We start from the raw sequence: 27,444 nt of genomic DNA, 5'->3' as shown, positions 1-27,444 counted from the left end.
TAGTACGGCAATGTTATAAGTTTACGTCATTGTTTTGTAAATCACCTTTTTATCGCCGATTTGTACACAAATCCATGCATGTCGACTACTTAGGGCTATCTAATTATTTTTATCAATTATGATGATAAATTAAATACAATTATCGACAGCCTTCGATAGCTCAGTTGGCAGAGCGGTGGACTGTAGTTATTGAATTTAAAATGAGACATCCATAGGTCGCTGGTTCAAATCCGGCTCGAAGGAAATCTTTTAGTTTCTTTATGATATTCTTTTAAATAATTGGGCAACTCTGAAGAAATTAATTGTAAGCCTTCGATAGCTCAGTTGGTAGAGCGGTGGACTGTAGTTGTTTAATTATTCAAGAAGACATCCATAGGTCGCTGGTTCAAATCCGGCTCGAAGGAATCTTTTAGCTTCTTTGTGATATTATTTTAAATAATTAGGCACTTCTAAAAAAGTAGACTGCAAGCCTTCGATAGCTCAGTTGGTAGAGCGGTGGACTGTAGTTGTTTAATTATTCAAGAAGAGACATCCATAGGTCGCTGGTTCAAATCCGGCTCGAAGGAATCTTTTTGGCTTCTTTGTGACATTCTTATAAATAATTGGACACTTCTGAAGAAATGAATTACAAGCCTTCGATAGCTCAGTTGGTAGAGCGGTGGACTGTAGTTGTTTAATTGTTTATACAAAAGAAGACATCCATAGGTCGCTGGTTCAAATCCGGCTCGAAGGAATTTTTTTTTAAATCTAATAACAAGTAGAAATTAGTAGTTAAATTTAATCTAATTGTGTGCATTATTTGTTATATATTTAAAAAATAGTTTTGTTTGTTTATATCTTGCTTTTTTATCTCTATCTTTGTTTTCACTTTAATTATTTTCAGATTATTCACATTTTTGTCACGGAAACTATTTCGTTCAATAAAATATGCATTCTTAATAGTTTCATCAACAGAGTAATGAAATATTTTTTTTAAAACGATTCTCGTATTGCAATTAAATTTAAGCGTAAAATTTTTTGCGAGATATATCAATTTTTTATTTCATTCCGGATATAGTTACATTGATAACGGGAGAAAAAAATGTTCAGTGTTTGTAATTACAATTACATGGTAAAATAATTATGGTTAGAAGCTTTATTTTTATAAAAATTACTGCTATCCTAGTAATAGTAATTATATACCATATTTATTATTATATTATATAACAATAATAATACTGAAACCATAATTTTGCTATGCAATTACAGCCACAAACACTTTTCATGATATCAAACAGATATTTCTCTGTTTGATATCATACTTTTATTTATAGAAATTATAGAATAGAATGGTTTAGAAATAAATGATCAAATTTTAACATTATAATCTATTAATAAACTTAAAAAAAAGTTATATAAGCCTACTTGAAAAAGTTTCTGAATATATTTTTTTTCTAATCTCTATAGTGACTACAATATATTTATAAAATTTAGTCATCTATTTTGAAGACACCCTATATATACGTTTATACATTCTTCAACAGCTTAATTAATAGAGTAGAGGACTGTAGTTGCTCATATTTAAATATAGCAATCCATAAATGATTTTAATCCAACTTGAGGGAGTTTTTTGCTACTTTCCTTCCAAGAACCTTCTTTTAAAAATATTTAATATCCTATGCAACATTGATGAGAGCTTAACAGATTATTATTTATTCTTTTATCGGTAAATACATATATCTTCTAATCTTCAATAGCTTCATAGAGCGGAGGATTGTAAATGATTATTTTCTTATATGTTCCGTAAGTTGCTAGTAAATTTGACGGATAATAGTTTCTTTCGTATTATATTGTCATTTATTTCAGTGTATATGATGTAATATATAAATACTTTCTTTTAAAAAGTATGTATAACATCTTTCGAAAAGATCTGATTTATTTAAGTAACCTTCATCACATGCCTTCGATAGCTCAGTTGGTAGAGCGGTGGACTGTAGAGGTTTAGAGCTCCATTCAGAAGAAATCCATAGGTCGCTGGTTCAAATCCGGCTCGAAGGAAACTTTTTTTTATTAAGATAAATACATTTTTTGGTTATATTTTTATAATGGCGTTAACCTACTTTATCCTTTTTGTGGAAATTAACTATTATTTATATAACGATATATGAATCTTTTGAAGATATCATATTACATTTTACGCGTGTACGTTACCATTAAATTCTTCCTATACATCTATATAATTCTTCGTTAAAATATTAGTCTTGTCTAATAAAAATAATTATAACGACAAAAATGAGCTAATAAGCTAAATTAATTATACGTACTATAATTAACTGTATAATTGGTTTTAACTCAGAAATTTCCTTAATTGATATAGTGACAGCAATGTTCGATACATATAATCATTTATTTTGTTAATATGTGACTCTTTTATAGAAACTTTATTACCTTTTCCACTTCAAAATTATGTTATTCTAATCAAAATTTGATTATTCTAACCAAATTTTTATTAGAATAATAATTATATTGAATAACAAAAGTTTTCTTACATTTTCATTAAAAAATTGTGTTGTTCTAATTAAAAAAAAATTTAATTTTCTTAATCAATCTTTTCTGAGAATAAAGATTATATATGTATTTTCTACATGTAATGTAACTGATAACATTGTTAATAATAAAAAGTTATTGTGAACTTTATTTTTATATACACTTTTTAAAGTTACCAAACTCGTTTAGCAAAGCTCATATATACAGCAAAAATATCTGTTGTTTTCACTAAACGGATGTTATTTTTAATTCATCCATTGCAACATCAGCCGATGAAATTGAGCATTGCGAGAAAATCTTTAATGTCGTCGGACAGGGAGAATTTTAATTAACAGCTTGAAGATAGGACTGTACGATATTTATCTGCATGCGCCTCTAACTGAAAACAAGTCGCGGCAAACAAGATAGACGAATATCTGCGAATATCTGGCCGCGTCATTCGCCTTCCGTCACCCACTGACCTAGTAGGAGTCAATTTCACCGGAGCCACACCATTTCTTCAATCCGGTATCGAGGCGAGCCAGGCGCCACGCCGCGGCCGCGTCGATTCGCCAGCCGGAGAGCAGAAGTTATTAAATATTCCATTATCGGGATTCTTGCACTTGCAAGCAGCTTAACAGCCCGGTCTGCTTTGTTTGAGCTCTATTCTGTAATAGCTAGCACACCGGAAGCGCGCCAAGCCGTGTGCGCCGCCTCCAGCTTCCGAAATTACATCCCCTATCTTTGTTCGCCGGAGCGAATTATTATTAATAATGCAACGACGCGACTTTGCATAGAGTGAACTTTGCAATTGCATGACTGCACTTACTGATATAGACCGTTTCGGGTTGTTCAAATAGTTCCATCGCGAGGGTATCTATAATTTGGAGCTTAATCCTCAAGACGTTGAAATATTCATAACAAATTTTAAGCTGCATTGGAACGTATGACGTAATTATTTTCACATGCATTAAAATTAGGCCGATACATCCAGTTGAGTCATGTAATGTTGCATAAAAAGCATTTAACATTTCGGAGTAATCGAACATTTTTTACGTAATCATCAGCAGATAAGTATGCCGAAACAACAATATCGCTTCAAAACTAATACTGTGATGCGATAAACTTGGGACTTAATAACAGTCCATGCTCGAGTCCATGAAAGTTTTATCGTATTCGGTGAAGATAATCGATCCGGTACGCGAACGCGATTAATAATCCACTCGGTGGCGCATCTGGAAGCCGCGCACGTGATTGTAGCATCTGGATGGCGCCGTTAGGCGTGTTTCGTCTTTAAACAGCAACGGCCTTGCCGCGGTTCCGCGAGACACGCAGCTTTCTCTACTTTCGCTTATGCGAGATTTTCAGGTTGCCGTTTAGCGCCGTTTGCGCGTTCTGAACGGCGCCGAGAAACATATTGCATTCCAAGAGAGAAGAGAAAAAAATTCGTCCTATTCGATGTGCAAGGGATCGACACGCGTTCTCTCGCCGACTCACTCATTAAATTATCCTCGTGAACCAGTCCATTAAATTGCAATGTATTTGGGGCAATTAGCGAGATGATTAATTTATTTAGAAAAAAATTTTTGACTGCGATCAAAGTGGATAGTTGGTTCTAATTAAGTAGTAATATTTATTTCATCAAGATTAATGTAATGTGTAATCCTTTAAAAGCGTATTGGTTATTTTGTTATTTATAATCATCAGATATATATAACTATATTTTAGTAGCATTGTTATGAATGTTTTCTAGAAATTGTTTCTGCCAATTCCTAATATCTAGCACCAAAAAAATATTATGTAGCACAAATTAATCCTACAAGATTAAGAGAAAAGCGTTTGGTATTTATAACTATAATTTCATGATTGAATTATGGATTAGATACTCTATTACTATGCTACAGTGGTAATAATCATTATATTCATACTTTCATATATTAAAAAAATATATTACATCAAATTTATCATTTTCTGTACTTTTTTTAATATATAACTTTTTACCTGCGCAATTTTAGTCACTAATATTAAACACTTTTCTCTCAGTGTACTATCTTTAAAGATACCGTCTTTGTTGTTATGAAATCTATCAATGTGTCTTGTGCGAGTAAATGGAATTTGATCGTGGGTGAACCTCCCATTTGCGTAACGTAGAAAAATTATCTAACAAAGACTTTGCCGCAAGTAGAAGTGTGGATGTATGCCGATTATGCGAGTAGGCATTTGAATAATGCAAAAATGAATAATGCGGCCACGTTTATGGTTACTAAACTGCAATAGCATATATATATAAACATATTTGGTATGAGATAAATATCCTAATGACTAAATTAATAAGAAGACATATACGATTAGTTCTATACTATTATTGATTATTAATTAGTGGTATTACAAATTAATATCTACATAAAACTTTGTTTTGCCAATAACCGAAAAAATACTATAATGAGTCTAAAAAAGAATATTTGATTGATGATTACACCATTAATTATATCAGTAACTAATTTCTAATAAAATTAATTTTTAAATTAATTTTCATTTATCATAAAATATACACTACATGTTTAGATAAATACAGCATAATATTTTAAAAATTTCAAAAATCTAAACATCCCATACAGCAAGGATCATTATAGAAATATTGCAGCAATTTGCGACGTTCCAATAATAATGTAATAACATTGCAAACGTTGCTGCAAGTTTCTGTGCTACATAGAATTATTTTATTCAAAATGATAAAAAGAAAAGAAAAAATATATTATCCTGCGAAATTTGATAGAAATAATTTTTATTAAGACAGTTATTAAGACATTTACTTTATCCTCTAACCTTTCATGTATAATAACATGAATCTAAATTAGTACGATATATGATCTCATATATACAATCTTTCAGTTCAATCGCTCGATCGCGATTGAGGTACCTGTTGCTTGCGGAATAAAACTTCCATCAGTGGCGGAATTCTCCTGACGTTGATTAAGCTTGCCTCGAAAGAACGCTAAACGGCGACGAAAGAGAGGCTGCATCGGAATGTAACCGTTGGCGGCCGGTTGGTATTTCACGCGAGGTTACTATTATTTTTTTCCTATTCTCGTGTTCGTCCTTTCTTTTTCCCCGATTCGCGTCGATCCGTAGGTAGGGAATAATGATGGGTCGGCGGCATGCAAATTGATATATTCTGTACAATTAACACAATGTGTGCGCGCGCTCGATGTCTTGTTTTCATATAACTCGGTAATTTGCCTTAATTAATTTTGATAGACTTAGTAAACATTAGTAAGATAGAATATGAAGAAAACGATTTGCGCGCGACACGCTCTTCTTCACTTTTATACAATTTAATTCGAGTTTTACGTGGAAGTTCGCGTGCAGTGTTGTTATAAATTATTACACATCCCCATTTGGGATATATAATTATTTGCCACGCCCAATTGCTGAAAAACTCTAAACTCTCATCTACTTTGCCGTAATTAATTAGCAACTTTTAATCGTAAATAATAAGGACTTATAAGAATAATGTCTGCAGTATATCCTGGTGAGTAAAAATCAGCATATGCTATAAATTTTTAGTAAAATTGTATTGATGAATACATTTGGTTAAGAGTTTTGTTGATATAGTTACACTGTTTGAAAGTACATTGTAAACCTGGTTAATTTTCTGTGGCAGTTTACAAATACTTAGAAAACTATAACAAAAATGTTTGATAATACATCATTAAATATTTGACATTTTATAGCCATAAACATCTCATAAACAATTCCATGTTTAAATTTTCATCTCATAAACCATACAATAAATTTAAAGTAAATAAAACATCTACTTAATACTAGGCAAGTTTCTTATTAACTTTCAATAAGTTATTTTAGTCTGGTACAAAATAATATGCAACGTTAATTTTTCATATTCATATATATATATATATACATATACATATATATATAAATATGCATGTAACGTTTATTTAAGAATTGATTTTTTAAGAAAATAAAAAAATTATTAAAAATTGTGCAAATTATCGTACTCGAAGGTACTACAAAAAGTTTAATAGCGCTTTATAACTACAAATTATTTCAATAAGAAGTATAAATATGTTTTTAAAAAAATAATTAAAGTAAAATGACAAAAATTTTATTTAAATCTTTTATTTAAAAAATCTTTTATTAAAAAAATTTTGCTTAAGTTTGTGTAGTTGAATATAAATATTGACTTTACTAAACTGTTTCATATATGTAACATTTATTTTTATATGGAAATTATATATAAATTTTCAATTCTAATCACTTTTCGCAGAAACTATACACCTGACACATCTTCATAAGAATTTAATGATATATATGCTTTAGAATATATTAAATTAGGCGAATGTAAATTGGCAGATCGATGGTTTCTTAATAATTGGGCTCATCCACGAAATTTGAAGCACTTTCTTATATGTAGACTTTTTCGCTTTCAGTTTTCTCGAGGATCGTAGCAGGATCAGATAGTCCTTAATTCGTCGCGTCATCGATGTCCGCCGCACAGTAAATCGAATTCAGATCAAGGCCGCCACAGTCGAGACACGCAAGCGAGATTTTCAGATCAATTACGAAACTGGAATGAGCCTCTCCGTCGTGGCGCATAAATTAAAATATGTTTTCGTATCTCGGGATGATACACGCGTCTCGCGATTGCACTAACTGTGAGACTTTTAACGATCCTTCGCCGGATGCAAATCGAGCGAGAAAAAAACGTTTTCAGGGCGCGTCCTTATAAAAAGACATTTTTGCAATTCACAAATGAAGTTTTCCTTCGGCGCTCGCGGCAGCGGATGTTTTTCCTGCAACGTATCCTGTATCGCGTTATTTTAACGAAGCACATTAATTCCAATTAACTCGGAACGAGCGAGTTTTAAAAGTTTACCGCAGCGCGGATCTATATATATTAACGACGTAATGAGAAAAATAATAAACGGATGAATTTCCACGTGTACCCGCGTTTTCTCATATCTTAGAAATAAAGATATCCTCCCTTTCCTCTACCGGAATGACGGTCAAGTTTGCGAGGCCTAAGCGTGCCCCACTTTCTAACCCATTACCGAACGATCGTAATGGTTAACACGTCGCAAATGAGTCAGGGAGAAAAGAAATAATGAAACTGACCTCTTCATGTGTGATTTCTCAGAATCTTTTATTCAAAGGTTCATCGAGAACGCTACGTTGGTAGTATCACTTAGTTTTACAAATATACATACGCAATATTTAAATTTCATATATATATATTTATAAATTTATATATATATATATATTTATATCGACAAACCCTTAAAAAAATAAGGGCATGCCTCAAATCGGGGAACAATTGATTTGGCGGTCTTCAAGGATTATTTCTGAGGACGGGAGAAGAGGTTTGACACAGGAAGAAAGCATGTGTTTACCGATAGATCGATATCGGTCGTTGCTTTCATTGGGATATCGGAAATGCGATAGAGCGAAGGGGATACAGTTATATTACATATGAAATCCCACTCGCGGATCGTCAAGCCATTGAAAAATCCGCGATTTCTCTTCGTAGGATCGAGTGAGGCGCGATATTTTGCTTTTGCTTCTGCCGGTTTTGAGTGGAAATGCGCGCAGCTCTCGTCATCGTCATCGTTATTGTCGTTTTTATGATTGATCAACGTGGCCATTGTTGCCGCCTCGTAGCCTTCGGGAGTCTATCACAAATTGCTGACGCATAATGAACGTTAGCTTTAATTACCAACTGATAACGAGGCACGCCCAAAAGAATATAGCGTTTTTCCTTTTATATAGAGTGCTAATTTCGGGTGTAACCTAAAGACGAAGCTAAACGTCATTGCTAAAAGGACATCTGTGAACGCGAAGCGGATAGAAAGTTTTATTTTATTCCATTCATTTTCAGTCCATTAGACTCCGTAATATTTCAACTGAACAGGACTAATCATCACAGATACGTCGTTCTCGACGATAAAAGTATCGAAAAATATTGGCAACTAAGAGCGGTCATTGGAGTCTAACAGACTAACGATGATCTTTCTCCTCGTTTCCTCCATGTGCCTCGTCGCCGCAATCGCCGTCGCTCTTGAAAATCTCGAGAATACTTGGCTAATGCGTTGATCGGCGACTTCCGTAGTTGAATCGCGAGGATTCACGACGTGCCTTTCGACCGACATCAGGTTGAGGTACGGGGAGGAAAGGATTAACAGGACTAAGGAGAAAGGAGGAGAAATTTGACTTAGACGAGAAAGAGAATCGCGCACGGCAGTTTAGAAGAAGCCGTCACCGGTCGGGTCATTCACCCAAGGATAATTGTTGGGACAGCGGACACAAGTCTGAAGGTTGATAGTCTCGCCGGGCACCTCCTTTGAAGTCAGTTTGCAGGTGTGGGGCACCCAGCACGCCGGAGGTCCCTCCACCGTACACTTTTCCCGCCAGGGCTCAAAGTTCTTCGACTCGGTGATGGTGCGCGGGTTCTGAATCCATTGGATCACCTGAGTCATCGTCACGAAGTACACATCATTGTGGCTCTGCAAGATTTCGTCGATCCAATATAAGAAGGCGTCCAAAAACTCGGGATTGTTCTTCAGCCAGGCGGCGTGGAAATAGAGGCCAAGGGGAGCACGATTCTGCTCGTAGTGACGATCAAAATTGTGATTGAGGAAGTTGTAAAATTGATCGCCGGTCAAGATATTACTGCATGAGTCCACCATAGCGCAGCCAGGCAGATACTCGTCGTTCTGTGGATCCTCACGCCGATCCAGCTCATTCATTACCATCTCCCATACGGCGTGTGATCTGCAAACAATTATTCGTCATATTTATGTCAACTGTCATTACGATTTGTTCAAAATGTTGTTTTTACAGTCAGGATTAATATTCACCTAGTGGGACAGTGCTGAAGATTTCCGTGACAACGATGTGGCATTCTGAAGTACATGGTGTAGGGCCATAACGGAGGGTTGTTCAAGGCCGCAGTGATGGTGGAATCGTATAGAAAAGCCTGCTCCTCCATCATGGTGAACTGATTGTTACCGCCAACTCGCAGATACGGCGCTCTGACGCCGACCACGCTGTTATCCGTCAGATTTGCAAACTTCTCGGCGATGATCCTCATGCCAGCCATCTCCTTGGCCCAATCGTCGACGGTTGCGTCCGACCAGAAGCGCTCGTCGTCATTGTGCCTTGCCCCAAAGTTGTCATGTAAGCATTATGTAGTGACCGTGTTCTGATTTTTAACAATTATGACTATGGTCATGAGCGACATGACATGACGCATCGTGGGAACAGGTGTACTCGTGAACCTGTCCTCCAATTTACAAACTCATGAACCTGCTCTCCTGGGACCTTGCGTACGAACGGGTCTCTCCGTGGTAACTTCGCGAAGAAAGTCAAATCGGGGCGGTGTTTTCTAAATGGTATGAAAATGAGAGAAATGACAATGTTATTAGAAGAAATTAATTCTTACGAGATTGAGTGGACGGCGATTTCGTGGCCTTTCCTGTGCATCTCCTGGACCGCGGAATAGTTGGTATACTTATGCGACACAAAGAAGGTTGCCTTGATATCGCAGCCGTTTGGATTCTTGCGCTTGCTGTTGAAGATCTCTTTGTAGAGACCGATGTTGTTGTTGTTAATGGCATCGTCGAAAGTAATTGTGACCATCTGAGGAACATCCTTAGACGGGAGATCACCGGGTATCGTGGTACCATCCTCCGAGCAGAAGCAATCGGGCAGAGTGCACACAGAAGGATCGCATGGTGGAGCTCTATTGGGATCGTTGTCCATGTCTGAAAAGTCGAAAAGATTGCAACCGTTCTGAATTTGAATGTTTCAAAAAAAAATTTTTTTTTGCGATCGAATTAGAATGAAGACTACTGATTTCCTTTAACACCAACTTACCGCAAATGTTTTCATCAGAGCCGTCACTGCAGTCCTTTTCTCCGTTACAGAAGAGACCTCTCTCGATACAGGATCCGTCACCGCACGCAAGAAAACCGTCTTGGCAGAGCGGTTCCTCAGTGTAAAGCAAGGGCTTGGCCTTCCTCTCTTTGTTCTTCAACTTGCAATTGTTGACGGAATCCTTCCAGTCGCAGGTCTGCTTATCGATGTCGAAATACAAACCGGCCGGGCATCTTATCGCCTGCAGACCGGAACTCGTGCACTGGATAACGTCACGGCAATTGTCACCCTCGCCCGCAACCAATCTGAACCATTCGCCCGCATCCTTGTCCTTACAAATCTCATTCTCGAAGCTCTCTTCCTTCTTCTCCTCTTGCCGTTTAACTCGAATTGAGCCCTCTGAAAGAAAACAAAACAATTTAATAAGCGGTTTTTGTTACCTGCGATTAATTATTTTTACAATTCAATAATACTTCAGATTTAAGAATGTGTATCATTAGAGTTACAATAATATAATAGCATAAAATCATATCTAAAAGAAAACGAATATATAATAATAACATGTACTTAAAGCAATTCCGTTTATTACAATTACTATACAACAATATAACTATTTATGAATTATGTATATTAATATTTCTATATTATTTTTCTATAAAATGTAATTTGTTAAAACATATATCTAAATCTTCTGTATATTAAAAAATATATATAGAAAAATAAGATAAGACTTGATCAACAAGTTTATGAACTTGAAAATACTATGAAAATACATATATATTATATTTAAATCAAGTTTTTTAAGGTTTTTAATTATTAAACATTTCTTTAAAATATATATCTGAAAAAATGGCTGTCAGAATGTATTCGATCCCGTTGGTCCCCTGGGTTCGCGAAACAACTTTGTGGTTGAGCGACAAACGGGGAAAGTTATACCCCCACCAGCACCATTTTCAGAGACTTGGGGCACGGCAGTGACGTCACCCATCCGGGACCGACCAGACCGAGAAGCTTTCACGCTCTAATCTCTTATGCAACCTGTCGTCCCGATGATCGACTCGATTATACTAAATTATCCCTTTTGTTGCCACAAGCATTGCTCATCTGCGATTTAGAAAAATGTAGAATCCACTTATAAAACCTCAGGAAAATATAAGAATAGACTAAGAAAATTAAGCGCCAGATTGCAACGGTACTTTCGCCATCTTGAATGGCTCTGCACAATCTCACGTGTCCACCTATGCGATATCCGAGATATTTTTTATTAAATTATTCTTCATATATATTAATCTTTGTAATTAATAAACATTTTTTAATATATTTATTCTTAATCTATGCTTAACAGATACGTATATATGCACATATCTTTTATAATTTAATTAATGTATAATATTAATTATTCAAGATTCTTATCAGCGCTTTGGAGAACGTACGTTCAACATCAGCTATGATATTGCGAATCACTTCCGGTAATATCGGATTACGATTCTTAACAGTTTATGCGATGTACAAAGAAAATGAAAGCTAAATGTAAAACGGCTAAATGTAAGAAAATAATTACTATATTTAATGGAAAAATTTGGTCCCGATCATGAGATTGTCAAGTCATTGTAAAAATCGTTTCCTACATAAGTTGCGGGTAACGTTTGGTGGTCCCTTATATGTTACCTCGCCGGGAATACATCAAACATATAGATGAAACTTTTTATTTAGAACATATAAACGGAACTATTTATGAGTTTAAATTAGCGAAAACGGAAAACTACACACATTTTAATTACTTTCGCAGTGTTTTTTTTATATAAAAGTAAGCAGCTAGAAGAATAATTTTGAATTAGACTAAATGAGCCAATATACTTGTAGTCCTTCTTTTTCTCTAATTTTCTCTAATAACATTCTCCTCGTCTAACTGGTAATATACAGCTAATCTTTATCAATGTTTAAGATTCATGCGGAAATATGATAGCCGCATATACCGGTTGACGAAGAATGATATCGGCGATAGCGAGAGAGCTGAGCAGAGAAATCTGCTACTCACCGGCAAAGACGAAAGCTGCTACCAGGAGCAGCACCAGCGAGGATCTCATGCTCCTCGGCAGGGTATACAACTTCCTCTTCTCGACCACGTCTTGCTACGAGCTGCTTCCAGGGTATCACCTACTTCCTTTTACCCCTCAATCACTCCCGTTCAACTGATGTTCAAAACGCTACTGTTTAGGAAGGGATAAAAGGGAACCGATCGGAATGGGGTAGCAATGTACTCGTTCACCACTTCCGGGAGGTAGGGTGCGAGAGGGGATCAAATGCTCAAACAGGACTCTAATTCTAGAATGAAGAAGATCCAGGCCGCGAGACGCCTAACGGTGATCTTCTTCATGTAACGGCACGAGAGTCGGGCGAGGACGAGTAATGCCTTCAAGGACGCGGACCTTGAAGGTGTAGGTACCGCTCACGGACTGACTGAGGCCCGCCACTGGTCGGGCCTTATATTACCACCACCACAACGGTGCACAATCGGGTCCCCTCTTTCGCATCTTTGAGTATTGCCGTCCGCGTAGATCGTACTTCTGCTGATTCAGGAACGTACGTATGAAATCGCCGAGACACCTTGTTTTCTGATATATCCCTGGCTTGATATACCGTCACGACGGTTACGAATCCGATTGAATCTGAATGGAACAAACGCTATAGCATCCTTCCATATAGGTATTAAACAATTGCTGACTTGATAATCAGTAGTCTTTGACATTCAACATGAATGTGCTTTTCACCTTGAAAACAACGTAACTTCATGATTGATATAATAATGTTCGAATAATGTGAGTTTCAAAAAAATAATTAAACATGTGAGTACAAAACTTACAATAACGACAGTATGAGTTTTTCTATTGTGCTGGATGCAAATTCAATCCTACAAAGCTATGTAAATTGAAATATATCTCCTTGAGGATATTTTGATCTATGACGATCATCAATCGCACGATCGTTCATAGGAAGGGAAAAGTAATTGGTCAATAATTTCCCAACGATATGAAAGTATAAGGTACAGCAATTCATCGGTGGGGTAGGTTCCAAGCATATAACCTCGACCTAGGAACTTAAAGAGACGTATCTGCATCTCTTGGCTCTAATGCTGCTTCATTATTTTATGCACTCCCGCAAAAAAAACTCCCGTACAATGCGGTATACGTTTCGCTATTCTCGTCGATTTTATCTCCATGGCTATTAATTGAAAGTACATAAATTAAGTTCAGCGACACGGAAATTTATGGCAAGTGATATAAGAATGATAAAAGAATCGTATGACCGATCATTATGTGGAATATTTCTTTATAATAATAGGGAATGTATTCCCTATTATTATAAAGAATCTATGCTGTAAACTTTTTGAAACACTATAAAGTTAATAAAACTATAAAATCGGTAAATCAGAATAATTTTAAAACAAACAATTTATTTTATAGTTAAATTAATTTTAGTTCGTTTTTACTGTTATTTTGATCATTTCACACGTCGCTAATTACTTATTTCACTTTTTTTATATTCAAATTATTTGACTATACATTACACGTTATTGTAAACTTTCTTTATACCAATATTACGTTTTATTACGTTTAAGTTTATATTTTAGTTTTAGATTTAGTTCAGTTTTTATGTTTAGGTTTTTTTTGTAAGTATATAGCTGATATCTATTGTTGCTAATATTTAGTCTTTTGCAAATTAAACCTTTTAGATGTATAGTCCCTTATATATCTACATCTCAATAAAGATCATAAATTATTATTATTATTATTATTAAAACAAACATTATTTTATTATTATTACACATTATATATTATTACTATTAAAACAAACATTGAGAACATACGTTGAGAACTGAAACTTGATTTTTTTTTCAATATTTTTGAATAAAATAAGAATATCTCTAATATTCGTTCGCCTAAACAAGGGTATCATCGCTGACATTTGAGAAAAATTTACGCTGACAAAACGAGAAAGTGATGAGAGATGATGTAAGTTTGTCAAGGTCGAAAAAATGACGACTTCCTTCGATCGTTTAACATTTTGGCACGTAAAATCAAGGTAAAATCAAAGTTTGAAATAATTCAAAAGTGCAATCAAAATTGCAGAAACTGCGTCGCCGTTGAGATACCATCGGAGAAATGACGATAGTACTTATGTTTCTTTTGCGCATCATGGATTCAATTAATGATCTATAATCGCTTCTTAGTTTATCGGCTTTAAACCGCAGTGGGTCATTCCCCCCGATGGGGAAGCGAATCTTCAAATCGCCCGTTGAAATTGTTTTTATTGTAGCGACGAAATGTCGCAACGATTCTAGCAATTTAAGTTATTCACGAATTTGTAATCGGTCAGTTTGCAACGTCAAACTTTCGCGCGTTTTCAGAAAGAACGATTTTGCTGAAATATCTAAAAATTTAGATGGATACAGATTAGCAAATAATTTTGTTAGACCACTAAAATAATTACGCCGGCAACTCAAGCACTATAAAATCGAGCTTTCACGCGTTTCACCTAGAAAAAAAGATTTTTGCTGAAATGTCTAAAAATTACGCAAATACACGGAAAGAATAATTTTATAGAAAATATCTAAAAATTTTAAATTAGATACAGATCTGAAAATATTTTTGTTGGACTATTAAAACAATGTAGGAAATTCAAACGTAATGAACAAAATATTGTAAAAGAGATGTTGCATTCTAACAATCAATTAAAACGTTATACATAATTATTTTGACATTTCAATAAAATTAATTTCTAATTTAATATCTAGCAAAATTGTTAGTTATTTTATTAAGAGCAAAACCGTTCTTTCTGTGCAAAAACATTTAAAAATAATTTTATTGAACTATTATAATAATTATGTGGAAAACTGAAACATATATAATAAGCTTTTGCGCGTTTTACTCAGAAAAAAAACATTTTCTAAAGTATCTAAAAATGTAGATATATACATATATAGCTATCGATTTCAAAGTAATTTTGTTGAAAATAATTATGTATAAAAAATTTTGATATTCCAGCAAACTGCTTCAACATTCTAAGTAATTATTTTGATAAGCCAACAAAATTATCTTCAGATTTGTATCTAGCTATATTTTCCTGTGCTTCCGGTAAAACAACGCGTATACGCGTATACGTCGCAAATCTGAATACGTATACATATCAGCAGTCAAGTATAAACGCCGAGTAAAACTAGAAAATAAAGCATTCTCAAGCGTAATTGCTGGAAAGTCGCGTGAACGATACTATTAACGTTATCACTAACGTCCGAGTATTTTACGTAATATTTGTTTATATCGATCGCGAAAATTCGCCTGCATCGCGCGCGGCAGCTTTCTATGATGACCTAAGATTTTTACATAACGCTGAGAAATGAAGCGAATAAATATTCGTTCGTCGCTCCTTGCTGTCATTTTGCATTTTCTTGCAATATTATTTTACACGAACGAACCACCATCGTGCTGCACAGCGCCGATCTATCATCATCATTGTCGACGCCGTCGTGGATTTGCGGTCGAAAGTGAAACGATCGTGAACGCAGTTTCATTTGCGGATCGGGTGCTGATCGCCTCACGCGCCAACTAATGATAGACCGATAGATCGAAATATTACAGTATCGTGACATACAATCGTCTCTCGAAAGCGGCGGCGCCGCACGCTGTCTTTCTCGACGCAATGCCGCACGACGCCGTAATCACCCGCGGGCGTCCGTTCGGTCAGATCTTTTTCAAATGTCAAAGCAGAAGAAAGAAAGAGAAAGACAAGGGAGGAGGGCAAGGGCTCGTTTGGCATTTTGGACGGGCCCGTGCGGACGTGCTTATTGCACCATCTCGTCGGACTAACTCTCCAGATAAATGCCAAGCGGTGCTCGCGAATCTCTTCGTGGATTCCGGTATACGAATCGCTTTTCGTTGCGAGCCGATGAGTCGGCGAGAAAAGCATTGTGGACCTGTATGAGAATGCCACCCTTTGTCGATTGCGAATTCCACAGCGACAATACGCGAGCATGTATGCGGCGATCGCCGTAACATGCAAAAGCATGTTCAACGTTTCAATTTAGCAAATTTTTTATTAACAGTCGTGCATGCACACAACTTTATTATTTTAATTATTTGTAGCGTTTATTCCGAACGAATATCTTTCGCGGTTTCAGTAAATACATAGAAGGAATGATTTTGCTGGAATATTAAAAAATTTAGATAAATATATAGATCTGAAAATTATTTTGTTGGATCGCCAAAATAATTATGTAGAACGCTTCAGCTGGAATATTAAAACTTTTTGCAGTATTACTTATCATGCTTGAGCATCCTATGTAATCCTGTTCAAACTCTCTGAGATGCTGTAATATGTATGCCCAAAGACTTTTTTCACGCTGAATTACACGGTGTCGTCAAAATTTGTAATAAATTGTAGTAGAAAAATTCGGAAGAAAACACTATTTTTACGTATTTAAATTGACAGGGCTATGCAAATTCAACAACATGGTGTTTCCACGTAAAAACAATTTTAGGGTACTATGGCACTTTGGAAAGAACAAGAAAATCTTTTCTTTTTATCATTTATTGTGTCATTATTTTGATAATTAAACAAAATTATTTTCAGATCTGTATTTAGTTAAAGTATTTCAACAAAACCGTTTGCACACGCTCGAGCATGAAAAAAGTAAAGCATCTTTCGAGTCTTTGGCGTTTCGTATTTTCTAATAGCATAATCGGATATTGCGCGCCTCTCCATATGGTGCAATCACCGGCACAATGTTCACTGAACAGTGAACTCAAAACTACTAGAAAGTATGTCTCGATTTTAATGCACAACCACTGCAGTCAATACAAAACTTGCGTCCTAAACTTTTCTCAGTGACTATTTGATATAACACTATTTATTTCACCTTTCCGCGCTTTGTCTCGTGCGTCGCGTCGCGTCGTGCTGATCGGTGCTGATCTTACAATGGCACGTTTCTTTCCGATGCAATCGCAGGCACGTGCATCGGCTTCGTCGTAGGGGATCCGTCGCGGATCCACACACGCCAGGAATTTGCCCTTTGCCAGATATAAAACCAGCGACCGTGCAAAATGCCACTTAGCTTGCCTAAGTAGCGACGCGAAAGTATCGAAACGCGCTATCATTATCGTTCAATTACACGACTTAACGGCATTCTTATTGTCGCTCGAACGTTTCTCTCAAATTTATTACTTGTCGCAATCGACCGGTGAATCGTTAAAGATCACAAGTTGAGAAAATCCTCAGGAGACAGGAAGATCCTCCTTTCGATCGCGATAGATTTCCTCGATCCATGCGGGATTCGGGGTTCCGACCGCGTTCACTCGTTCGCTCAGTCATGAGAGCAGGAAGTGCACATGCGGAGGATGCATTCACCCATCCTCGTCGAGCGAATAGCAGGTTACGTTTTCTCGAGTCGCCGCGGTCGAGTGCAGCGATGATTCACGTAATTGCGATCGCCGAACGGCGCGATCGCGACGTGTCCCTTCCATGCCGCTGGACTGCGCTTAGAAAGTGGCTCGGGGGCGTCGGAGAATCTCGTTATCGATAAGGTCATCTACCGATTGGACTCATCAAATATAACCGCGTTGGCACACCCTCGAGAAAAAAATTTGCAAGATCGATGGCAATCATCGTGCAAGACTGTGAAATTAATTTTGCCGCGAAGTGTAGCGCGGTGATCGATGCGATTGACTGAATCGACTCGGCTTTAGAAAAAAAAAAAGAAAAAGTGTAAATGTCAATGATGTCGAGCGTAAAAAATGAGGAAATTGTTGGAATACACAACGTGATTTTATACAATATATTTTAGTCCTTGGCAAATAAAGTGATTCAGAATATTATTTCACATTTAATATAATAATAGTTTTCGATCCTGCAGTGATCTCTGTAGATAATATATGATCTTTGATAGAATTCCTTGAGAAGGGATTTCAATACATTACGAATACGTACTCGTATATATTAACCCTTTAATGTATCAATATGGTATTCTTTCTCATTATGATATACGACGTTTCTTTTACTTTACTATTAAATTTATTATGTCAAATTATATTCAATTTGAATTATCTTTAATTCTCTGTCTTTTCTTATATAGATCGTCACTATTCTTACTCACTGTATTGTTAATTTAACAGTTAACTAAAACAATGGAGTTAAATTATTTTATCCGAGAAAAATGTATAAAGTGATCCAATTATTATTTACTACTTGCGTATTTTAACATAAACATGTTTATTTTAAAATGCATTGATTAAATGTGGCTTTGTCTTTTCAACGCTTTGAATTAAAATAATATTTTTGACATACTTGGAAGTTAAAAATAATAAAATATTATTTAATTCGAGAAACGTAAATAAATAGATCTTTTATCATACATTTGACATACATGCTTTAATTTTTTTTCAATAAAGATATAAATCTACATATACATATTTACTTGTTACCGTTATATTCCTTGTCTGGCGTTTCAATAAAAAAATGGTTATAGTGTGTTCATTTTTATACGTTATTTTTATACAATACCCACGTTATAAGTACGTAATAAAACAATATAGAGTGACTCTGGGGGATTAAATTTAACGGATGACGTAAATTCTCTAACAGTCGATCGCAAAGAAACGTTTACGCTACGTACTATGAATCTTGGAGAGGGTATATCTAAACGATTTGTGACTGGTCCTTCTATTCCTTAAGGATTTATACGTTTCCTGTCATAATGAAAAAGACGACTCTTTCGGGATAGATCGATGCGGCCCTGATGTGACATATGCTACAGCGGTGAAAGGAAAGAAGAGACGAGGCAATGGTACGCGGTGTATCGGCAGCAAAAGGAGCAACCGGGCGGCTTCGACGAAGCCTTCAAGGCGGTGAGCAGCGGTGAGCTTTCTCTGCCTGCGGCCAAAGCGTCGCCGATCACCGCTACCGATATTTTATGCACACCGTATAGGATCGCTTGCTCCAACCACAGGCTCCATCTCTCGTTGATTCAGCACATTGTATGTCGTCGATCATTGATCATCGATTGCGACGATCGAGCGAGGATCTATCTGATCGATCACCATTCCACAGATTTACGTTGTCTCTCAAAACGTTATCTCTATTTAAAAAGCAGTTTAATGATCGTGGTGATATTTCTTTTATGAGATCTATATAGGTAGAACATAATTACGAAATCAGCACGGGAAAATTAATTGAATAATTAGCAAGTGATCGTGCATCGGTGCGGAAGCGCTGCCGAACAACTGCTGCCATCACAGATCGATTATCAAAATTATCTTCTTCAAGCATCATCGATAATCATTTTGTACCAAAATAAATTATTTATGCAATATTAATCAAGATTGTGCTGCATATTTTATGATTAATGTTTGCAGGTAATATTATGTATTATTTATATGTATATTATTGAAATTACACGACTCGTTTTTATATAGATAATATATAAATAATGTAAAATATGTAAATTATTATTAATTAAATAAAATAATACAGAAAGAGATAATTAAGTTTTATAATTTCAATACATTCGACTTCAATATTAATGAATAAAAAATATATAAGGTAAAAGCTTTAGTGCAGTCTAGTGCAACAAGGAACTTTGGTGATCCATAAATTGTTTACTTAATGTCAAAATTTTTATAATATATACTGCTCATAATACTTATAAGTGTCTTATATGTAACTATTTCGATGTGGTCCACCAAAATAATTTTAATTAATTCAATCAAATTATTTTTAGATACAAATCTAAATTTTGTAATACTTCAGAAAAATTGTATTTTCTGTGTAAAACTTATAAGATATTACATTTGTAAATTATATAATAATAAGCATATTACAATATATAATCTGCATAATTTAATTATATTATGTAATTTTATCGAGACACACGAATCCAGCTAATAATGAAAATTTTATTTCAGCACGGAGAGACAAACGAATTTGATCCGTGCGCACGACATTCAACATGTTAATTCACAAGGATTTATTTTACTACTTTTCCTCGACGTTTATCGTGGTTTGCACGGAGTCGATCCGTTTGTTTTTACAAATGCACACGAGTGGCAGTGCACAGACACGCGATGTACTATCAAAGTCTGCAGTTTGAATTAATCAAAGTCATCACGTAAATGTCAGATCGCAGCATGCACTATACAGATACATACGTGACATGTGGTCCGCGATGTGCAATGAAACTTCATTAAATTTCCTAATTTCTCACAGTACAACAGCAAACCACAATTTTCGTAATAACGCCAGGAAATAAACGCGGTTTGATAATATCGTCCCCCGCGACTGTATCCATCGATCGGCGGTCAGCATTTGCATAAAACATGAAAATTAGAGCAACGTTTATACGCAGTATATATTAACAGATACGCGGTAATAGAAATATATGGTTAATGTTTCGCCGACAGAGGAAATCAAGAGATTATTATATACGTGTCGTTTTATTTCTCTATCCTCTCTTCTAATTTATAACATGCGCCGATTTAATTGAGTATTTCAAGAGGACCTTCAGGATCGTCCCTCGGAACCGGTGTCCTCAAGGTGGAGCTATTTATATTTCCCGCGGTTAAGACGGATGAAAATAGAAAGTCCTTTAGGAGTATTACATACCGTTGAATATTCAAGAGCCCGCGCTCTGTTTCACGGGGCGGGAGGGATGCACACGGTGCAGAATACGCGGTTTAGTTCGTGCAGTTGACCGAATGGCCTCACTAAATCTTGCCGGTTAAGCGCAAAACTCCTCTTAATCCTGTTCCCGGTTTAGACCGCATAAACGCCACAATTTCTCTTCCTGTTATTATCGCAAGGACTTCATTGATCGCTATGTTAATTAAATATCTAAACTGAGTCGAGATAATTTAATAGAAAAGTATATGATTGTTTTGAAAGAGACATGTGCAATTTAAATGATAAATAATAATAGGAAAGAGAGAGGATATAATTTTGTCTGAAAGAGACATTTACGTTTAAACGATAATACCTAATCTATAATATTTATGCTCTTTTTGCTTCCTGTTTTTATCTCTTACTTTTTTGCCTCTTATCCTATTCCTTCATTTTTTGTTGTTTAAAATAAAAGTTGACAAACTTCAGAAAAGATAAAAAAACACGTGACAAGAAACACGATTATCAATAAAACAGTTGCGAACAAGGAAAAGGTAAGAGGTAAAACAGCAAAAATAGAAAACTAAGAGCACACCGTAGATCAGACTTAAATAATAATAGAAAAAAATACACGATTTTTCAAATATAAGTAAATTATCTATATAAGCCTCCACGGTTGTTTGTGCGTAAATAATGTATTATAAGGCCATAAGATGTAATTTGCAAAAATTGGATTGTATGTACTCACCAATAAAGTTAACTAATATTTCGCCTCTACACTTCAATCATCTTCAATAAGAATGTACCGGATCGTAAAATTGTCGGGTACTAGATATCCGGAAAGAATGTGACACTTAATATTTGATAGCACATTATCCGGCTGAAATACCGAATATTTTCCGGATATCCGATACAATTTCTCCATTCTGTAAAAAAGGAGGAAAAAAGGAAAGCAAACAAAGAAATAACACAATAATATTATAATTTTTTTTAGCTCCCTAATGTGAAAAGGAAAAATGAATTATGCAAAAAGTTCAACTAAAAAGAATAAAATTCTTTTCTATCACACCACAATGATGCAAACTTTTAAGATAAAATTTTAGTCGGATATATTGCTGGGTACTAATGATATCCGACTATTTGGACGGAGAGTAAAGAAAGGGTCGAATAAAGTTAGATACCGGATACTTCCCGAATACATCTTTAATCTTATATATAGATAGAAAAATATTAAATATGAACTATAAGATACTTACATTTGACATATTGTAGTTTGACTTTTGCATTGAAGAAACGTTCGCAGTTAATTAGTTAGTAATGTACACTCCAATTGCTTGTGAATAATGTCTTATGACCTTATAAATATATAATATATATGTATATTATTTATTATTCATTTTAACAATCGCGAAGGCTCATCTAGGCAATTTAATTATATTTAATTTATTCTTAAAGTTACAAAATTATTTTTATTTTAATACAATTTTTTAAAATATAACACTTTGCTGTAAACAATAAAAATGATATAGTGTTTCATAATCCAAGAGATGATAAAATCGGATGTGTAATTAACAAGTTTCGAGAGATGCGATCGACTAACGTTATTTTTGAGATATAAGATAAAAAATTATGATCAACTGAAAGCGTCATATTTATCTATCGATGATCGATAGAATGTCTTGGTAAGCGATGCACAATTTTGCAAGCACTACACCCTAGAGATACTCATCCGATCACACAAGACCTTGACTGTCGATTTTTCTTCAAACTAAATGGGCTACACGCGTCCTCGTTGATACTTAATTTACTGGATATGGATCGGTCTCGGAGGACTTACGGCGTATCGATCATGTAATATGATACACGATATGCCATTGATTGCCCACATATCGAGGCAATTTAGAGATGATATGCAACCCCCGTCAAAGTGACTTTTTTTTTAGCGCTTGTGCGTGAAAATGCCAAGTGTCGAAAGATGCGATAGCGATGGTTCCTTTTCGTTTAACTCGGCGTCAAACTCGGTTCATTTATCGTCATAAGTCACGCGCGCCCTGCGGCACACGTGCTGCGCGAAATTGCGTTGCAGTCGCATTGCGTGGCGCATCAGGAACCCGTGGCCCTGTTTGCCCTGCACACACGGACCGGTCGAGCTGTCGGGAATAGGTGTAGGTATATCGATTTCAGCGGGGTCAGAGGAAAGCCGGAAGATCGTCCATCCTGCACACGAGCCGGCGGCGGTGTTAGAAGCGGGACTTCCCAGGGCCGTAACGTACGGCCAGAGCTCACCCCTGCGTACGGCCGATGGTGGATGACCTTGACCTACGGGGTTCCTGCCGCGCCGGCGTCGCTTCCTCCTCGTCCCCTTCCTCACGTGGCCGCGTCCCGTCCTCGTCTTACCTTGGTCGCCCCTCTTCCTACTCATCCCACTATTCGATTTATCTCTCTCCACCTGTGACCAACAGTGCATCTGATCCGATATCTCCTGCATCGCGATAGTCTAGCGACCTCGGGATGCACTCGGTTATTGAAGTCGATGGACTGGGAAATCAGAGGCGCCGACGGCGAGCCACGCTCGATCCTGTGCGCACGACGTGTTGCCGAGACTACGGGGACATGTCCTCGTGGAGTCCTTCGAATCCCTCTCCCGAGGAATCTGGGAACAAAACCTTTTTATCGTATTGCCATGTATAAGAGATAGACAGGGTAGTTAGAAGACATAAAAGACTTCATTGTCATACCCTTGTCCGTCACCGCACGAATCTTCTTTTTTCTTTTTCTAATTCTTTTTCCGTGTTTTTTCCCTTTATCCTCGTTTCTCTCCAAACAATCTCATATCTTGCTTAACCATTTGTTGCTGAACGTTCTCAGCATGTCGCGGTGCATCCCCTCTTTTCAAAATTCGCATTGTCCTCTTATGTGTTCTCACGGTTTTCTATTTTTCTTTTCGAAGTAGCGCAATCACGTTCTTCCCATACACCACCAGCTTCTCCATTCCGTATTCCCGGCAATACTAATGGCAAATGTACCTCGACAGATGCATTATTCTATACTTTTATCTGGCACGCTTTATCGGCTCTCTCGGGCTTTTCCGTGACGTAATAAATTAAGTCTGTCTACCCCGACCACACCACCACATGCATGTATTTTTCCAGTGTTCCATTAGCTCTTTCATATTTTGTCGTACATTTCATTTCTGTATGCTTCTTCCCATTTTCACGTTAATTTCGTCGCGTTGTCAGCGGACAGGACATCGAGGAGCGACGATTGGGACAGGACAGAATTTGCAGACTTTCGTGTAGTTACCTTCTCTCTCTCTTTCTCCCTCTTCTCTCTCTATCTATCAGGAAGCTCGCTTGTACCGAAAAGAGATATTTTTAAGCTTGCGTCCTAAATTTTGAAGGTCTTCGATATGTTGTTGTGTCCTCCAAATGTCAACCTTAACAGTTTTTTCCAGTCAATCTTTCAATTCTTGACGTACCAATAACACTCGTTTGCATCTTCATTGTTATTTATTTAGTTGATTTTATCTATATTTTTATTGTACACTTGCTTTCAATGATAGATAGAAGCTCTTTTTTCATTCTTAAAATAATTTATAAAAAGCGAGCTTGACAACTTTGTATTTTCGTCCTGAGCCTGGAGTCGCATCTCATTATTCAAGGCATATCGTTCTTTTCGGTATTTAATAAGAATTTTTTTTATTTGAAAATTCTTATTAAGTTTCTCAAAACTTGAGTCACACACATGCTAGATAAAAAAAGTACTTCTTGACTATAATGATCAAAATTTTATATATTGTGTCATTATTGTATGTCTATTTTAAATAAATTTGTATACTATTATTGAAATTTAAATAAATATTTATTCTAGCATGGAATTACTAGAAGTACAGCAATTAATGGATTATTTGTATTTTCATCTGTTATGAAAGACGCAATTAGTTTAATTAGTAAAACGTAATTGGAACGCAGCAGATGCTGTGGATTAACAATTGCAATGGCTGCCACGGGAGAGCAACCAATAACGTCGTTCGATTCTCTAATAAAAACAAAACTAAACCCATTATGGTACTTCTATATAATTCGCAAATCGCAAAATGCAATTCGCAAACGCAGAATAAAGATTTGCGTTTGTTTTTATATTGCGTCCAATTGATCTGCGTGTACCTTGTGTGCGGTCATAGTTATTTGCAATCAGCAAAGGCATCATCAGACTATTATCAAAAAAAAAAACCCCAGATAATTTAGATATGGTATATTGATATAATATCGATTTCTAATTTCAGATTTCTAATAATGGAACACGCGTTAATTAAAATCATTATCTCAACATTATTATTATTCTTGCTTAATTAATATTATGCTTTTTATTTTAATCTAATTAACAAGATAATTACAAAGTTAATAGCAGCAGCGTAAAAAGTCTTACGTAGCTGAAGAGAAATTAACTCGAATCTCAGCAATTTAATTAAAATCTCTGCGTGTTCATGAATAATTTGAAAGAATGGAGGAATGTAGCGAGTGCAAAGTATATTTGTGATCACGCGTAATGCACATATTTGTCGCTCGAGAGGAAAAAATTTATTAGACGATAAAGTTTACTCAACGCGACAGTTACGCATTCAGTGCAATGAAATAATAAACAAGCGAAATGGAGAGAGACAAAAAGTTTTTTCTTCCTGCCCTCTAAGAGGGAGGTTCCTGAAAAGTTCAACCTGGCGTCAAGCTATACGTTCAATCTTTCCCACTTGACGATGTCAGCCTCATCAGCTCGCGTCCGATAAGCGTCGGCCTACCACTACTTTCACCCCCGACCGGCACAGCGAAAACAACCCTCCCTCGTCTATCCGTTCTCCGCCGCCTGGTTTTCTACCCCTTCCCGTATCGTGGCCGCCGGACCACTAGCAATCCCCGCGGGGCGAAGCACACGGTCCTACCGCACGCGCGGCCGGATCCAGTCGCACTTCGAACCCCGAGAAGATCGAGCGTGCCGAGAGAGCACCCGTCGTAATCCTGGACCACGTAAAAGGACGCCTCGGAGGATCGTGCCGGGATCTTCTGGCATGCAATCAGGAGCATGCAGGTAGGATTCTCCCTGCCGTTGACGACCGACGCGCGCTCCGTTTCTCCAAGTGGATATACCTACATAAACTCCCGCACGCGAGTTTGTTGATCCCTTCTCCCCGATTTCATTTTGACACTAACATAATTTATAGAAAATAATTTCTGAAGGTTGAATGTAAATGTAAATGAGTTTCTTGGTTTAGCGAACAAACTAGATATGCGCGGTTGAAAAGAGTGATCCAATTTTTTGTGCGATCGATTTTTGAAATCATTTTATGATGTTACGTATAATATTCTGTAGGATTTGTCGGTATATAAATTGCTCTCAGTGTCATTAATGTCCCTTTCTATCAATTTAGATTAACTTTCCAAGTAGAACACAAAAATTGCAATACCATAACGACATCATCGTGACTTCATTTGTCACTTATAGGTTTATCAGTTATGTTTATCAAATGATACGATGATGTCCTATGATATCATTATAACTTAATTATGACTCTGTGTTTTACTATCTGTATGACTCTACGTTTAACTCTCTAATAATTTATTTTTTATTTTCTTCAAAATTTTTAAAAATTAAAAAAATGAGGAATAAATTAAACCGAGATTAAAGTTAATCTATATGTATATTGATGTAATGTAGAAATAGTGCTTAAAAACGTCGAAATTGAAATATCAATCGATTCTTAATTGAAAATCTGTCGCATTCCTTATCGGAAGTCAACTACGTAAGAAGCATACAGGTGGGTCGAGGAGAATGTCCTAAGCGATTGGTAAACCGCAACTATTTCAACGCAAACATTTGATATCACACGAAATAGATCAATAACCTTGTTGCTCAAATAAACAGAACAAATTTAAGTATTTCTTTACATATCTGTATATTTTTTGGCAAATTCACTATCTAATAATATATTTCATATTTTTGTATTTATACAGTTTTTTGCGCCTATAGCGTTTTGTGCGTTTTGCAAAATGAACTTACCTCGCTATATTTTGTCTCTTTATCACTTCTACACATTTCTAAAACGTATTTTACGACATTGAATTAAATTACACTGAGATGTGACTGCTACGAAAACTTGTTGAATTCAGTTTACAAGCAGCTTTCCGCGCTTTAAAACTAAAGGAATTTGAAAATTAATGTAACAAACACACGGCAGACGGTTTTATATTTTGTACGAGAAACTCTTCCTTTGACATACATTTTTATTTTATATTACTTAACAGTGCTTTAGAGTCAAGTTCTTTCGTTTTCTCTCATTTTTAAAATTTCCCGTAATCAGCAGGCTATGTAAAATTATAAAATATAGCGAAATTATGAAACTAAAAT

The 27,444-nt window shown here is 36.0% G+C and overlaps 1 protein-coding gene and 5 non-coding genes across 6 annotated transcripts; 5 read left to right on the top strand and 1 right to left on the bottom strand.

The window, feature by feature from the left end:
* Window positions 1–149: 149 nt before the first annotated feature.
* On the top strand, window positions 150–243 carry TRNAY-GUA (transfer RNA tyrosine (anticodon GUA)). Its single transcript has 2 exons — window positions 150–186; window positions 208–243. It is a non-coding gene; the product is annotated as a tRNA-Tyr (tRNA).
* Window positions 244–309: 66 nt separating this feature from the next.
* TRNAY-GUA (transfer RNA tyrosine (anticodon GUA)) lies at window positions 310–404 on the top strand. The gene is made up of 2 exons: window positions 310–346; window positions 369–404. It is a non-coding gene; the product is annotated as a tRNA-Tyr (tRNA).
* A 65-nt stretch (window positions 405–469) lies between these two features.
* TRNAY-GUA (transfer RNA tyrosine (anticodon GUA)) lies at window positions 470–566 on the top strand. The gene is made up of 2 exons: window positions 470–506; window positions 531–566. It is a non-coding gene; the product is annotated as a tRNA-Tyr (tRNA).
* Window positions 567–632: 66 nt separating this feature from the next.
* Window positions 633–733, top strand: TRNAY-GUA (transfer RNA tyrosine (anticodon GUA)). The gene is made up of 2 exons: window positions 633–669; window positions 698–733. It is a non-coding gene; the product is annotated as a tRNA-Tyr (tRNA).
* A 1,206-nt stretch (window positions 734–1,939) lies between these two features.
* On the top strand, window positions 1,940–2,037 carry TRNAY-GUA (transfer RNA tyrosine (anticodon GUA)). The gene is made up of 2 exons: window positions 1,940–1,976; window positions 2,002–2,037. It is a non-coding gene; the product is annotated as a tRNA-Tyr (tRNA).
* Window positions 2,038–7,644: 5,607 nt separating this feature from the next.
* serp (chitin deacetylase-like protein serp) lies at window positions 7,645–12,594 on the bottom strand. The gene is made up of 5 exons (XM_018545993.1): window positions 12,437–12,594; window positions 10,399–10,797; window positions 9,965–10,286; window positions 9,381–9,680; window positions 7,645–9,294 (listed from the first exon to the last, which is right to left on the bottom strand). Exons 1-5 carry the CDS (start codon window positions 12,483–12,485, stop codon window positions 8,766–8,768), a joined length of 1,599 nt encoding a protein of 532 aa, XP_018401495.1. The 5' UTR covers window positions 12,486–12,594; the 3' UTR covers window positions 7,645–8,765.
* Between the last annotated feature and the right edge of the window lie 14,850 nt (window positions 12,595–27,444).

The sequence above is a fragment of the Cyphomyrmex costatus genome, unplaced genomic scaffold, assembly GCF_001594065.2.
Source record: "Cyphomyrmex costatus isolate MS0001 unplaced genomic scaffold, Ccosl1.0 scaffold120, whole genome shotgun sequence".
In the NCBI taxonomy this organism is placed as follows: Eukaryota; Metazoa; Arthropoda; class Insecta; order Hymenoptera; family Formicidae; genus Cyphomyrmex; species Cyphomyrmex costatus.
Note: the sequence above shows the minus strand (reverse complement) of the source record. Positions and strands in the feature narration are given on the sequence as shown.